Raw genomic sequence first — 16,724 nt, 5'->3', positions numbered from 1 at the left:
GAACCGTCTTGGCTGCTATTTTAGTTACCGCGTCATGGCTTTTCCCTGGAATTTCATGGTTCATGGTGTCGAATGCTGTATTCTCTGCTTCGCCCTTCCACTTTGCCGCTGCCTTTTCTCTGGTTTCTGCCTCAACAATTCCTTTCTCGACTGCCACTGTTTGCTCCTTTGGTTGCGTCTCGAGGAAGGAGCTGATGGAATCATCTTGTTACCCTCGTGCACTCTCAACTCCTTACTGCTGAGAATCGTGGATCATGGTTGAAGTCTTGAAGATGATGGTATTTCCACGATTTTATGCTTTATTTTATTTCCTGGTTTCCATATATGCCCCTGCCTTTATGTCTAATTCAATCAATATCCTCATGAATTCCAATGTTGCGTGACAGAATTTTATCCTTTTTTAAATCCTACTTCCCAGGTTTGCCCCTACAGTTTACTATTACCCAATCTTCCCAATTTAATTACAAGTTTACTCTTGGCCTTGCGTTTGCTTTACTTGGATTTCATCTAAATTACACCCTCTAATTTCCTTTTTAAAATGGGCCGGGCTACCCTCTTATTGGCTTTTTCAAATGGGTCTTTTCTTGTTTTTGGTTGGGCCTGTATTTCAAACCAGCCCATTTTGGGAATCTCTTTCTCTAAAATCTGTTCGGGCTCATCCTCTTTACTCAAGCTCTTGTTGGGCTTTTATATTGGTTGGGTGTTTATTTGGATTCTAGCCCATCTATTTTACTCATTGCATCCCATTGCTTTTTTTTTACCAAAAAGTCCTTGCAAAATTCTGATTATTTACGGAACTGCCATTATTTTTTCATACATTCCCCTATTTGACTATCCAATTGACCCTTGAAAATTCTGATTTATTACCAGTTTGCCCTTTGGCTTGGATTGTATTTAAAAGTGGATTTTCACCAAATTACAGCCATGCCATCCTTTTTTTTTTTTTCCAACACCGTTCCCTTTCAACAATTGTAATTCATATCCCAAAACATACTTTTGGCATATACATGGTATAAAATCTCGCGATATATCGGCAATATATCGCCATATTTCGTAAATCTCGACATGTTCGAGATACGAAACACTTCCGAAATAAAAAAATACAATATCTCGTCGATATATCGTGAGATATCAACGATATATCGTGGATCTCACGATATATCGCGAGATATTGAAAAAGTGACAAATAGTGTCACACTAAGGCCCCTTTTATACCATATTTCACAGCTCTTGGTCGATATTTCGACCGAGAGCTGCTGAAAATCAATTTTTCTCTCTTCTTCCTCATTTTTTGCTGTTCTTCCTCCCTTCCAAGCCTCATCCAAGCATTGTTGAAGCTCTTTGTCCCCGGGAAGACGTCGGAGGGTCATCTAAGCTCATCATCCAAGCCTATTTTCATTATTTAAGGTAAATTATATTTCTCTAAAACTATTTTTTTTAAAAATACTTTGTACAAATGTTGTTGGATGTTGATGATATTAATATATGTTAGACACCGGAGGCCGATCTACAGCCTCACGGTGTCGAAATTTTTTTCCCATATGTATTTTTTTTTATTTTTTTTCTGGTTTTAAAAATTCATTTTCCTACAACTAAAATAGGAAGTAATTAGGGGTAATATGACTTAGATGGTAATGAATTAAATATATGTTAGACACCAATGGCCGATCTACGGCTTCACAGTGTCGGATTTATTTTTCTGCTCTTAAATAATTCTTTTAATTTTCGAAAATTAAGAAAAATATATAAAAAATTAAAAAAGCAGAAATAAATAAGGAAAAATATGAGTTTTAAGTTTAAAAAATAATGAAAAAATATGAAAGTTATTTCTATATGTTTTGAGATGCATTACATGTATATTATGTTTACTAATTTTTGGTTTTGTTGTGTTAGGTCAATACTTATATTAATATTATATATAAAAAATTGGTTTTAATTATGTGAAAAATATAAGGGTTAGGGGAAAAATATTAGATAACTATACAAGTGTATTAGTAATATAAAAGTGTCAATTGAAGTGTATCTACATTAAGTTTTTAAATTATTTGTGTTACTTACATTGCAGTAAACAAGTATCATTATGGCGGATCGTGATAGACAACGTGCGAAGGGCAAGCAAAAGGTGGGGGAAAGTAGTCAACAAAGGGGGCGGAGGAAACAAAGAGAACAGAGGGAACAAGAGAGACCAACCAGCCAGCATAGGGGTGACATTGCATGGTTACATGGTACTCCCATTGATGGGAATAAGAGAAAATCTATATGTAACTATTGTCACATGTAATTTATGGGAGGTGGGTCCAGTAGACTTAAACAACATCTGACTGGAGGATCTAAAGATGTTGTAGGTTGTCATATGGTCCCTACTGAAGTAGCCAGGGAGATTGGTGATAGTTTGAGGGGAAGAAAGAAGAGGAAGGCTGACAAGCAAAGGATAAGAGAACAACTTGAGGATAGAGTGAGGAGTTCGATGGGAAGAGGAAGACGATACAGTGATGATGATGATGATGATGACTCCTCTGATGATGATGATGACATTGCAGTACCTGATGACATACAAACAGCAGAGGAGGCTAGGGATTTTAGGCGGACTGTTTCAAGGAGTAGAGTAAGTTTTCAAGATGATCAACAGAGACAAAGAGTAGGGGGTAGTGGAGGAGCTGGCAGTTCTGGAGGTCCTAGAACTTTGAATCCTTTTAAAAGATCACAAAGTGTGAGGGCAGCCCCAACACCTTTACCAGTACCAGTACCACCATCAACATCTGATCCTAAATTGCATAAAAAGAAAGGAAGCAGTCAACCCAGAATCAAAGGAGCATGGAAGGGGATGAAGGGATTGGTTAAAGAATCAATAGCTAAGTGGATGCTATACCATACCATCCCAGCAAACACTGCACAAGGCCCCCATTATGATACCATGATAGATACCATTGCAGAGGCTGGCCCAGGATTCAAGGGCCCCACCCCATATGAGGTAATGAATGTTTATCTACCTCAACAAAAGAGTGAGATTGATGAGTACATTAGTGAGATGAGGAATATGTGGGAGACATATGGGGTAACTATAATGGCGATGGATGGACTGGGCCTCTGAAAAGTCCATCATCAATTTCATGGTTTATTGTGATGGGAGGGACAGTGTTCCTCAATCGTGATGCATCCAAAGAGATAAAGGATGCAAAATACATTTACTGATTGTTAAAAGAAGTAGTGGAAAAAGATGTGGGTATTGAGAATGTTGTCCAGTTATAACGGACAATGGAAGTAACTTCAAGTGGCGGTGAGAAGATGATGAACAATAGTAAGTACCGGCTCTTCCGGACTCCTTGTGCAGACCCATTGCATTGACTTAATGCTAAAAGATATGGGAAAGTTAAAGTTGGTGAAGACTGTGTGGTTGAAAGTGCAAGACAAGTCACCAACTTTGTATACAACCACTCCTATGCACTCAATCTATTGAGGGAAAAATGTGGGGGTGACTTGGTTAGGCCTGGCATCACAAGATTTGCCACCAACTACATTGCCCTCAAAAGCATTGAGACAAAGAAGGTCGGGCTGAGAAGCATGTTTGCTTCTGAGGAGTGGTTTGAATGGAAGGGTTCCAAGACTGCAAATGGGAGGGAAACACAAGCAACGATGTCATCTGAGGACTTCTGGATCAAACTAAGCAAAGTGGTGAAAGTTTTAGAGCCGAGTTAAAGTTCTACATGTTGCTGACTCCGCTCTGAAGGGCCCAACCATGCCAGTCCTATATCTGCAATAGACTTGATGAAAGATAGTGTCTATAGTGTGGCTCCTCGCAGATGAAAACACTTCTTAGATATCATAAATGCTCATTGGGAGAATCAACTTATGCATCCATTGCATAAGGCTGTGAGTAAATTTGTTTTATGTTTACTAATTCATAGTATTATTATTTACTAATTACCTATGCATTTGACAATACCTCTATTCTATATGTCATATTTTAGCATACTACTTGAACCCTAAGTATCAATATAACAATAGGCTTGGGTTGGAAACTCAACTTATTGATCTTTGTGAAACAAGTAGTGAAGAAGTTGGAGCCGGATGGTGCGCTCAAGCAATTTGCAACAATGAGGTGAGTTCATTTGGAAACTCAACTTATTGATGCTTTCAAATAAGTAGTGAAGAAGTACTTACTAATTTTTCACATGGGTGTAGATCAAGGTATTTAGGGATGCATTGGGAAGTTTTGGGCCGAGGTTGCGATCAGGCGAGCACGTGGTGATCTTGGTAATTCTTTTAAGTTTTAAATTACATATGTATTGAAATTTGAAAGTTGAAAGTTGAAACAACATTTGACACATGTCTTTTTTGTTGTAAACTTGTAATGCAATTGAATGGTGGGTGTTGTATGGGAATCGGCTGAAAACTTAAGAAGAATAGCAATTAAAGTCCTTGCCCAAACATGTTCTCGCATCCGGTTGTGAGAGGCTGGAGTACCTTTGCACTCATCCACTCCAAGAGGCGCAGCAGTTGGGGTCTCAACGTTTATCCGACATGGTGTATGTGCCTACAACTTGAGGCTGAAAGCGCAACACATACGCATGGGACATGAGGGACAACGGGGCACCATTGATATAGCGACATCTTTCAAGTTGGCTCAGGCGATGAGGACCCTATTGTGGATTGGGTGAGGGATAGAGGTGAGCCGGTGTTGGATGAGGAGGGAGGTAGGCCCGACCCTATGATAACTTCCGAGATTGGTGCGATGTGGACGAATATATGGTGACGAGGGTCGATACATGCGAGGAAGCCTCACCCATGCCACTCCACCATCGGTGGCAATGTTCTTGATGATGAAGACTGGTCTAAGTCCTCAAATGATGATGATGGTGATGATGGTGATGCTGGTGGTGGTGATGGTGGTGGTGATGTTGGTGGTGGTAATGCTGGTGGTGGTGATGTTGGTGGTGGTAATGCTGGTGGTGGTGATGCTGGTGGTGGTGATGCTGGTGAAGAATTTGACGGCATGCGAGAGCGTTATGTGGTAGGCCAGGAGGCCCAGGATACGGCACCTGTAGAGCCACTCCGATTCACTGGAGAGACACAGTTTGATCATGCCACACAAGATACGGACCACGGAGCACGTGCCCCCGCACCCCCACCCTCGAGAGGCCCCCTACAAACATACAACAGGAAGCGTAGGGGTCGATAAACACAGTTGCAACCTGATCACATGGACATTGATAACCTATCTAGCTCTGTTGGTGGTTTGAGTATGGGTGATAGGGAGGGAGGACCGACTGGACATTGGCGTGCCCCATCTTTTGACGCACATACCACTCCATTGGCATCGGATTATGGTGCATCACAACCTTACGGTGGATATGGATATGGATCATCATCATATGGGCAGTTTAGTGGGGTAGGGGACTATGACTACCAGTCCCAGTCCTAGGGACATACTGGATCATCTTTTGTAGATAACATCTTTGCATACCCTAGCGGACCTAGCTACCAACCTCACCAGCCATACATGCAGCCAATGCCATCGCCTCTTGCGCCGGCGCCAACATCATATCACAGTGGATCATCTTCTTCACGGACTGGATTGATTGGTAACCCTAGTTTATATCCTAGGATAGGTTACCTACAGTATGTTGATGATTCCATTTACGTGACACTTGTGGATGACTACACTCGTTTCTTCTCCGATTCTATACCGTGGTCCACATATGTCCTTCAAACAGAGAGCAATGGACGTCGACTCCAGCGAGGCATGAGTGGAATTGATCCAGGGAGGCACAACAACTACTATTAGCAGTTTAGCACTTGTAATTTGTAACTTAAGTTGTGATTTCATTAATCTATGTGTATTTAATTATTTATACATTAGGGTCGGCAAACGTATGTCAATCAAGGGTGCAAGCCCAAAACACCAATTTGAATTCACATTTTTACAATTTTATGGTTTAAATGTGTTTATTAAGCTTAAATAAGGCTGTCCATGAAGTTTCAGGCCTAGATATGGCCAAATACCCCCCGAGATGGACTCCCGAAATATTGCAGAAAAAATACAATATTTCGGTCATATTTCGCGATATCTCGGATATTTTGGATATCTCGGTAGGCCCGAGATACCGATATATCACGAGATATAGTACTATGGGCATATACCCATAACCCCTTTGGAAGTTCATGGTATTTCTAATTTGCCATTTCTTCCTTTTCCATTACCCATAGCACCTCTTGGAAAAATCTGGAATATTATGTTTTTGCCCCATCTCTTACATCATCTCTGTTATGTTCACGTGTACTACACGTGAGGGGGGGGATTATGTACAGTACACCTGCAGACATTGCAGAACGCAAAACTTGCAGGAACATTGGTGCAAAACATAGAAGATCAGTCTTTTCCACCATTGCTATTGGGTATCCTTGTTATTGGGTTGAGTTTGCCGTAAGGGGGAGATTGAAGTATTGAAGATATTTGGTTGTTGCCTATTTGAGGACTTTCAGTTGGATTGAGGATTTTCAGTTGGGTTGATACAGTTTTTTTTCAGCTGCCTGATTCAGTTTGTTTCCGCGGCTTGCTGCTCTAGTTATTTCACTTCAAGATTCTATGTCACTATGACAATCTGAGATTCATCACTGGATAGCTATTGAAGATCGTTGAAAGCTGCCTTTTTTGGAAGACATTCCAGTCCTGGTTTGCTGATCATGTCTGTCCAAGTTTAGAAGATCTATTTTTTCAAGTTCTTGAAGGTTTATTTGGGAACTGCATTCATATGTCAAACTGGATTCTGCTGCAACTTAGTTTTTTTCCCATTTTGTTCAAGTTGGGCATTAGTACTTTGTATGCCCCAACTTGAGGGGGGAGTGTTAGCATTATTATGGAGTTCTTTTTTTCTTTAGTACAAGCTGGATCTTCTTTTTTTACTTATTTGTATAATCCAGCTTGAGGGGGAGTGTTGGAATATGTACTCCGGAATACCGTGGAGGTATTTTGGTCTTTTTTGGGGTAATTTTATTCTTCTTATATTATTTTGGTATTCCTAGTTATAATGGGAATTCCTAATAGGAATAGGTAAGGGAGTCATTCCTATTTTGATTAGGAGTCATCCCTACTTTGATTAGGAGTAAGTTTCATTCCTAATTAGACTAGGAATAAGGTGTAATTCTGTTTACTATAAATAAAGGGGCTGGGTGATCGATTATGACACTCAAGCATTCAAGCATTACAACTTCCATCTTCTCTTCTCTCTTTTCTCCTCTCTAAAGTTACTGGTTACAGGTCCTAGGTTTTCTACACCTCCCAATCTGACTTTTCTTCTATTTATCAATTGCAAGTTGGACACTTTCCTGTGGTGTGGGGTTGTGCACTGGATCAGCTGTGCCACCTTTGGCATTTGGCCAAAGGTGCACCAGGTCTTTTGTGTAACAGAGTCATGTTTTTGCTGGATAAATCAACACCTGCTAGTGTTTGTAACTCTCTCCTGAACCTCTGTGCTGGAGTAGAAGAGAGACATTTCAGTAATTAACAAAAGTAAACAATTGCAAGCAATGTCTTACTGCAGTTCAAAAGCCCATATTCAATAGTCACTTCCAATACCAAACCTCTCGATTCTAAGTTTTGCTATTTCCTGTTGGTCCTCACCTCTCATTCTCATATCTAATTCAGAAGATAAAGTGGGGAAAAAAAAAAAAAACTGATCAAAGAGTGAATAAAATTCAATGTACCTGTAACCCTAAACCTCTGACGGATGGTCGTCATTCTGGCTCATGCAACAGAACCAATTGCGATTGTTGTTGGGAGTCTTGAAACCTCAAAGTTTTCTGCCCAAGAAAATCACAAATCTAGCTCTGGTCAGCCACAGCAGAATAGCTATAAGTCATGGAAATGGGTTAAACAATTCTTTGGATGCATTAGAAAGCTAGGATTGAGTGGTCCCCAGTGCTGATAGAGGAATCCTTGGGAAACTGATATATTCAGAGCATATGCATTCCAGCGGACAAATATGCAGTTTTGAGTGATAAATTGAGAATTTCCAGCAACCAAAAGAGATTATTTGAATGCCTAAGAGATAGAGAGTGCAAGAAGATGGGTTTTTGTTTGAATTTCAAGTAGTAAATGAACTTGAGAGTGGTATCTCTTATTCAGCCTGTGGGAGCAAACTCTACAATGTGTTACACAGAGGACCATGATACATTTTGGCACAAAACTAATTATGGCATAGCCAAGTTGAAGCAAGGACGCTGGGGGTGGGAAGAGAGTATGTTGCACTAATCTCATCATCTCATTAGTCAAACAGCTCGGCTTTAAACATTGAAACTTTTAATCTCAAAAGTATGGTATCTTTCAAAAACTTGCTATATTTGTTAAATCTTACAAGAACATACAATATAATTGACCTAAACGATCAATATTCACAAATTTTCATGCAATAAATGTGCTCATATTTTCCAAAAAAAGAATAAATTTAACTTTAGTGGATGCTTACTGTACTTTTGGAGCACATCCTCCCAGGCAGTTCTTTTTTTTGTCCTTGTTATTTTATTGTTCTGTTTACAGTGCTCGATAAATATATCTATTAGTTCAGTAATTGAATGAAAGATTTTTCTTGTAGTTGCCGTCTCACAACTGAAGGAGATTTCTGGTACTTGTTTTTGTCAGTTACCTTGTCGCAGCAGCTGGCTTACAAAGTTTCTGGAGCCTATCAATGGCCATTATTGATATATATGCCCTTCTAGTTAAGAGATGCTTGCGGAATTCTCACATTGTCAGTTTGTTCACCATTGGTGATGGGGTAAGGAAAACCGTCGCTGCTATTTGTTGGTGATTATTTTGACTGTTGAGATATGGAATCCCCCCCCCCCCCCTCTCTCTCTCTCTATATATATATATATATATAGTTTTAGTTGTTGGGTTTGCTTTTTTTTATATATATCGCTTTTTTTCTTCTTTTGTACTGTTATGTTGGACGGAATTCACTTTGAGTCAACCGGGTGGTTCTTTGGGGTAGTGTCATATAAACGACTGAGGAAAGAGATGCTTACACACTAGAACAGAACCTAACTCTACTTTTATTCTTTCCCCTGCTGCTATACTCTCAACAGAGTTAATAATGGAATATTTCCCAGGTAGGCTATTTCAGCATGGTGGACATTTTGACTCATGGAATGGGTTTATTGAAAAGGGTCTGACAATACTTTTTCCACTCTCATTCCCTTGAGAAATACCTTTAATAAGCTGCTTTCTTTTTGTAGAGACAAAAGCAATAAATACTATTTTTTTTTAAAATTTGGACATATTGGCCACATATGGAATGCCCTTTTTCTTTTACTCCGTCTGTTTGACATTTGTTAGAACAAACACCAAACAAAACACAAACAATGCCCCCTCATGCAAACCAAACCTGAGTAAGCGATCGTCAGTTGATGCATGTTTACCGAAAAACAGCTAATCCCTGTCTAGAATGAGGTGAGCTCCCCTCCGACAATGCCCCCTTACCCTCCGGCAGCCCTGACTGCTGCCTTCCCCGCTGCTTCACTCCCTGCACCACCCACCTCCCCCCTTCCATACGGCCTTGCCCTGGTTCACTGCAACCCACCTACCTTTGCTGCCCACCCTTTTGCTTCATCCCCTGCACCACCCACTAACCCTGCACTAACCTCTTCTCCTCCATTCAGCCCTGTCCATGACCACTGCAACCCATCTTCCACCTCTTGGAGCTCCCTCTTCTCTGGCAGCTCCTCAGCCACCACTGATAGACATTCCCTCCATTTTGTCCCTCCTTCCATTGTCGACGATTAAAGGGTTGGCTTCTGCCCCAAGGGTCTGCTAGATGACGAGCTCTCCAAATGGCAGTGCTGCCTTGTGGGGCACTTCCTTGGTGCCCGTCCATCCTTCCATGTCGTCAAATCCTCTCTATAAAAACAATGGCGTGCGGCAAGGGCTGTTTTCACCTACCTGCTGTCCAGCGGCATCTTCATCTTCAGGTTCTCCGACGAACCCGACAAGTCTCGAGCCTTGGAGGGTGGCCCATGGCTAGTTGGCAAGAAACCGATCTTTCTCCGACAATGGGATCATCGCTCCTCTCTCAACAAAATCGACCTCAAGTCCATCCCCATCTGGGTCAATCTGCCTGGTCTTCCCTTCCACTATTGGTGTGCCTCTGGGCTCAGTATTGTTGGATCGACCATCGGCAATCCTCTCTTCTCCGACGAACGCTCCAAGAAAATGGATCGTCTCTCCTTCGCTCGTATATGTGTGGAAATCACTGCAGATGATCCTCCCCCTAATTATGTCACCATCCAGGAAGAAGACGGCTACTCCTTCTCTCAAAGGGTTCTCCACGAGTGGCTGCCTCACTACTGCTCCGTCTGCAAATCGTTCGGTCACCCATTGAAGCAATGCCTCCCTGGCTCTAAGGCTCCTACGAACCTATCGACCTCCTTTTCAGCCCCCTTGGTCGAAGATGACACCGGTGTTGATGTCTCTGTAGCTGAGGCGCTTACTGTAGAGGAGGAAGACGTTGTCGCAACCACGGTGGAAGATGATGCCGCTGCTACGATCGGTGTTCAGGCAAAACTTGCATATGAAACTCTCTCGTGGCCGGAAAAAACAGAGGAATCGTCACCGAAAAGGCCACCGTGACTCCGATGAGGTTCCCAGCCATGGCGAGTCACCTGATGCCCACCTACCACGCAGATCCTCTGTCGCTGACCACAACAGATTCGCGGTAATACAGAGTCTTGATCTAGGTGCTGAAGGTTATGTCGCTGTCTCTATTGCTCCTCTCGATCCCTGGAAGATTAATGGTACCGATCTGCAGGCTCCTCCTGCTGATACACTTGCAAACCCCCCTGTGCCTTCGTCCTATTCTCCCTCCCCTTTTGTCAATCCAAACCTCACCTTTTCCCCTGATAACCAAACCCCTGCCTCGCTATATACGAGGTCCACTGTTCCCAAAAAGAAGCAACTCCCCTCTCCACGTGTCCCATCTAACCACCACGGCCCCCCCCTTTTGTCCCATCTAACCTCCACATCCCCCTTTTTGTCCCATCTCACATTTTCTCCCCTTCTGTTATACCTACTCCCTAGCCAGACCCGTTCCATCAACCCACCAACTTAACCCATCTAACTCGTCTTACCCATCCAGCCCATTTAACTTCTCCCAAAACTCCTTACCCCTCCTGGCCAAACCTTAACGAACCACTTCCTGGTCCACCAACTGACCCCACCTTGGCCCACCCCCTCTCATCCTTGTTCCCTTCCCCCCCTTGAGAGAGTACCGCCTGCGACCCCGTAGTTTTCCCCCGGGGTCTCGGGTTAGTTCCACTGCTGGTTGGCTGCCCCCTCGCCCCCTATGCTCATGATCCCTTGGACCATTTGAATGTCCATGGCCTCAACGCCCCTGCCAAACAAGCTGAAATTCGAGACCGTATCAAATCCTCCAAATCCCCCCTTTGCTGCCTCCTTGAAACGAAGGTTCTTGAACCCAATTCTTCTCGCATTACTCATTCTCTCACCCCCTCATGGTCCTTCCTCTCCAACTACAACCACTCTTCTAATGGCCGAATCTGGATTCTTTGGGATCCCTCCAAATTCCACATCTCAGTCTCTTCCTCCTCCCCCCAATACCTTCATCTCAGCATATCCGACCATCTTCACAGTCATCTTTTCTTCTTCACCATGGTTTACGCTTTTAATCGTCATCTGGATAGGCTCCCCCTTTGGGACGACATCCGTTCTATTTCTTTGTCTGTGGGTTCCGGCTCCTGGGGCATGGGTGGCGACTTTAATGTCGTTCGTTATAGTCATGAAAAGATGGGTGGTTCCCCCTATAGATCACCAAGCCGTCGATGCCTTCAATTCTTGTCTCGAGGATGCTGGGCTAAACGACCTTAGATGGTCGGGTGCTGATCTTTCTTGGCACAATAAGCGCTTAGGCCTTGACCAAATAGCTTGTAAGCTCGATCGAGTCCTTGTCAATGATCGTTGGCTCTCCTCCCTTCCTTCCTCTTATGCCTTCTTCGACCTCCCTAGCCTCTCTGACCACTCCCCCATCTCTCTTTTTGTCCTCCCTTACTTATCCTTTGGCCCCAAACCCTTTAAGTTTTTTGACATGTGGTCCTCCCATACTGGGTTCCTTACTACTGTTCAAGGTGCTTGGGATCTTCCTATCCAGTCCTTCTCCTCCCCTCTCCTTGCCTTCTCAAAAAAACTCAAAAACGTCAAATCGGCCCTCAAATCTTGGAATTTTTCCACCTTTGGAAACATCTCCTCCCGTGTCTCCTCTTGTCGTGACACCCTCTCCTCCATCCAGTCCTGTCTCCAGTCCGACCCTCTAAACTCCTCCCTTGCTGAGGAAGAGATCCTTGCTGCCTCTGAGTTGTCCTCCTCTCTCTCTCAAGAGGAGAGTTTTCTCAAACAAAAATCCCGGATTAAATGGCTTGAGCTTGGCGACTTGAACACCGCCTTCTTTCACCGCTCCCTCAAAGCCAGATCCAACTCCAACTCCATTCTCTCTCTTACCACCTATGATGGCTCGGTTCTTTCCTCTGTTGATGCTATTAAATCTGAAGCTGTGGCCTACTTCACTGGTATCTTCTGCCCCCCCTCCACCTCCCAATCCACCATCCCGGACGACCTAATCAACAAATTCGTTCTCTCCCGCCTCTTCAACTCCCTCTGCTCCATCCCCTCTGACTCCGAGATTGTCACTACTGTCCGCTCTCACAAGGCTAGTAAAGCTCCTGGCCCTGATGGTTTCAGTATGGGGTTCTTCTCCACTTACTTGGACATCATCGGTGCTGAGCTTATAAGTGCCATCAAGAGCTTTTTCTTTAACCCCCACCAGATCCAAAGCATCAATCACACTTTTCTCTGTCTCATCCCCAAGTCTTCAGGAGCCTCTTCCATGCCAGACAGACCCATCTCTCTCTGCAACCTTCTCTATAAGTTCATTGCCAAAATTCTTGTCAACCGCCTCCAACTTGTCATTGACTCCCTAGTTAGCTCCAACCAGTCCGCCTTCATCTCCGGAAGAAGCATCACGGACAACATCATCCTTTGCCAGGAAATTGTTCGAGGCTTCGACCGTAAATCCCTCTCTCCTTCAGCCCTTTTGAAGATAAACATCCACAAAGCTTTCGACTCCATCCGTTGGGATTTCATCTCCCAAGTTCTTCTCAAGATGTCCTTCCCTCCCACCTTTGTTAACTGGATCCACTTTTGCATCTCCACCCGTCGCTTCTCCGTCCTCCTCAATGGCAGCCCAGCTGGCTACTTTTCCTCCTCTGTTGGTATTCGTCAAGGCTGCCCCCTTTCCCCCTTCCTCTTTTGCCTTTCCCTTGAGGTCCTCTCTCGTAGTTTCCAATCCAAAACTGACCTCCATCTCATCTCCCCCATCCCCAAATGTAAGCCTACCAACCTGACTCACCTTGCCTTCGCTAATGATCTCATGATCTTCTCCAAGATTGACCCCCTCTCCCTTGAGTCCATCATGTCTTCCCTTCACCTCTTCTAGGGATTTTCCGGTCTTCGCATTATCAACCTCCTTAAATACCAAATCTTCCTGGCTGGTGTTTCCGATACCACCAAAGCTTCCCTCTCCTCCATCACGGGCTTTTCCCTTAGCACCTTACCTGTCCGTTACCTTGGCCTCCCCTTCATCCCTGCTAGACTTTCAGCTCACCATTGTAACCCCATCCTTGACCTCCTTCGCAAGAGGCTGCAGCTTTGGAAAGCCAAACTTTTATCCTATGCAGGTTGTCTCGAGCTTATCAGATCGGTTCGTCAGTCTTGCTACATCTATTGGAGCGGTGTTTTCGGCCTTCCCAAGGCTACCATCATGGCTGCCGAATTTATGTATGTTTTCCTATGGAAAGGTGTGGATTCAGGTAGGTTCCTCCACCCTAAGAGCTGGTCTTCCATGTGTACCCCCAAATCTGATGGAGGTCTTGGTCTCAGAAGGATAAAAGATGTAAACATTGCTGGTTCTATCAAGCTGTTATGGAAGCTCCTCACCAACAAATCCAGCATCTAGACTTCCTGGGTGTATGCTAGGCCTCTCCGCAGAGACTCTATCTGCACTGTCAGCTCAGTGTCAGACTCCTCCTTGGTTTGGCGCAGAATCCTCCAAGTGAGGGATATAGCCAGGGGCGCTATATCTTGCAGGATCGATGATGGATTGTAGACCTACCTCTGGCTTGACAAATGGCACCCTTCAGGTGTCCTAGCTTCCATTGTAAGCTCCCGTGCCATCTATGCTTCCGGGCTGGACAGATCTACCCTTGTGGCTTCCATTATCACTAGAGGCACTTGGTCCCCCCTTCCCCCCTCCCATCGCAGATCTTTGGAGCTCCCTCCCCCTATCCCCCTGGTCACCGAGGTAGAGGCAACACCATCTTATGGCTCCCCTCCCCCTTTGGCAGGTTCAGTTCCCACTCCGCTTGGGACTTGGTTAGACATAGAGGGACCCCGTGTCCTTGGCATAAAGTTGTTTGGTTTAAAGGGCACATCCCTTGACAGAGCCTTACCGCTTGGCGCGCCCTAGCAAACTGCCTCCCAACCCAAGCATTCCTCTTGCATCGCCACATGCAAGTCTCCCCCAACTGCTGCCTTTGTTGGAATGGGCACGAAGATGCAGATCACCTATTCTTCACTTGCCCCTTTGCCTCCTCCATCTGGAACCGTGTTCTTCGCCATTGCTGGCCCGCCCGAAGAAGGCCGTTGCCCCTTTCAAGAGAATGGGTTTGGATTGATATGACTTTCGGAGGCAACTCGATTTGTGACTCGGTTATCAAGCTTGCTTTTGTGCCACTATCTCCCACATTTGGATGGAGCGTAACCTTAGAAGATGGACGTCCAACTCGCGCTCTTTCGAGAAGATTTGGAAGGCCATCTTCTTTGATGTTTCATCTAAAATTAGTTCCCTCCCCTTTGTTGATGTTAAGGATACCCCAAGGAACAGGCTCATTGTTGTCTCCTGGGGTCTTCCTTCTTCCATTTTGCGCTCTAGCTTCAGTTTTGTTGGCCTTTGGGCTTGTATATTCCTTCTCATTTCTTCGTATTTAATTTTCATTCATCCAAAAAAAAAAAAAAAAAAAAAAACACGAACAAAAACAATATCTCACTCTCTTTACAACAAAGCGGGTAAAGAATAAAATACTCCTCCATCGGATCAGTAGGGTCGAACTATGCCGCGGGGCAAAGCCCCCGCGGCACCCCCAACAAGATCACTGATCGGCCCAAAGCCCTCAGCTACCATCACAAATCTTAGAAAAAGTTCCATTTGGGTCACTACCAAAAATGTCAGAGCGGGTCATTCTTCTAAACGGGTACAAGATTTCAAGGCATATACATACATAACTATTAGATTGGAGAGAATAGGACTTGTGTCATTATGACATTGGTCCTCTTTTATAATATCAGGAATAGGATTACAATAAATACAAAATATAGAAACTACCCAAAATACCCCTATTCCCTTAAACCCAAATTACAACACTCCCCCTTAAGTTCGTGCATAAATATCATGCATGCCCAACTTGCACATAGTAGGACAAAAAACCTTACTAGGTAAACCCTTTGTAAACACATCAGGCAACTGATCTACTGATTTGACAAAGGGAGTACAAATCAGTCGTCGTTCTAATTTTTCCTTAATAAAGTGTCTGTCGATCTCCACATGCTTCGTTCGGTCATGCTAGACGAGGTTGTGGGCAATGTTAATGGCAGACTTGTTGTCACAGTAAAGCATCATAGGCAGCTGTACAAGAACAATCAAGTCTTGTAAAAGACCTTTAATCCACAACAGTTCACAAATGCCATGAGACATGGCACGAAACTTTGCTTCAGCACTTGATTGGGCAACCACAACTAGTTTTTTGCTACGCCAAGTGACTATGTTACCTCCAACTAGAGTGCAATACCTAGAGGTGGACCGTCTGTCATCAGGATAACTAGCCCAATCTGAATCAGTAAAAGCCTCGATCCGAAGATGATCATGTGGAGAGAAAAGTATACCCTTTCCTGGTGCTGCCTTCAAGTATCTGAGTATCCGAATGACTGCTTCCCAGTGTGAGGTGTATGGATCATGCATAAATTGGCTGACCATACTAACATCAAAAGTAATGTCCGGACATGTATGAGACAGATAGATCAGCTTGCCCACCAAACGTTGATACCGACCTTTGTCTACTGGCTCACCTGTTTGACTAGACAGACGAGCATTTGGTTCTACAGGAGTATCGGCTGGCTTACATCCCATCATACCTGTCTCAGTTAAGATGTCTAAGGTGTATTTCCTGTAGAAAACCTAGGACCTGTAACCAGTAACTTTAGAGAGGAGAAAAGCGAGAAGAGAAGATGGAAGAAGAATTGATTGTTATGCTTGAGTGATCTGATCGATCAGGCAAGCCCTCTATTTATAATAAAGGGAAAATTACAAAGGGGACAGAAATACCCCTACACTAGCTGACTCCATAAGAGAAGCAGGCTATACCTAATAACATAACAAATAAACCCCTAAAAGGACCAGAATACCCCCACGGTATTCTGGTGTACATATTCCAACACTCCCCCGCAAGCTGGAGTATACATATATTAAAAGGAAACTCTAGCTTGAACTAATAAGTAAAAAATAAATACTAACACTCCAACATTCTAACACTCCCCCTCAAGTTGGCGCATATAAAGCACGAATGCCCAACTTGAACAAAATAGGAAGAAATAGAGTTGCAACAAAGTCCAA

General features: G+C 43.8%; 1 protein-coding gene across 1 annotated transcript in view; it reads left to right on the top strand.

Moving 5' to 3' along the window:
* The window catches only part of LOC122653828 (CASP-like protein 5A1), a 53,642-nt gene that overhangs the window by 23,869 nt on the left and 13,049 nt on the right, over positions 1 to 16,724 (top strand). Inside the window, exon 2 of the mRNA XM_043847778.1 lies at positions 8,639 to 8,771. Coding sequence (XP_043703713.1) covers positions 8,639 to 8,771 — 133 coding nt within the window. The remainder of the gene's footprint in view (positions 1 to 8,638; positions 8,772 to 16,724) is intronic.

Source organism: Telopea speciosissima, chromosome 3 (assembly GCF_018873765.1).
Source record: "Telopea speciosissima isolate NSW1024214 ecotype Mountain lineage chromosome 3, Tspe_v1, whole genome shotgun sequence".
In the NCBI taxonomy this organism is placed as follows: domain Eukaryota; kingdom Viridiplantae; phylum Streptophyta; class Magnoliopsida; order Proteales; family Proteaceae; genus Telopea; species Telopea speciosissima.
Note: the sequence above shows the minus strand (reverse complement) of the source record. Positions and strands in the feature narration are given on the sequence as shown.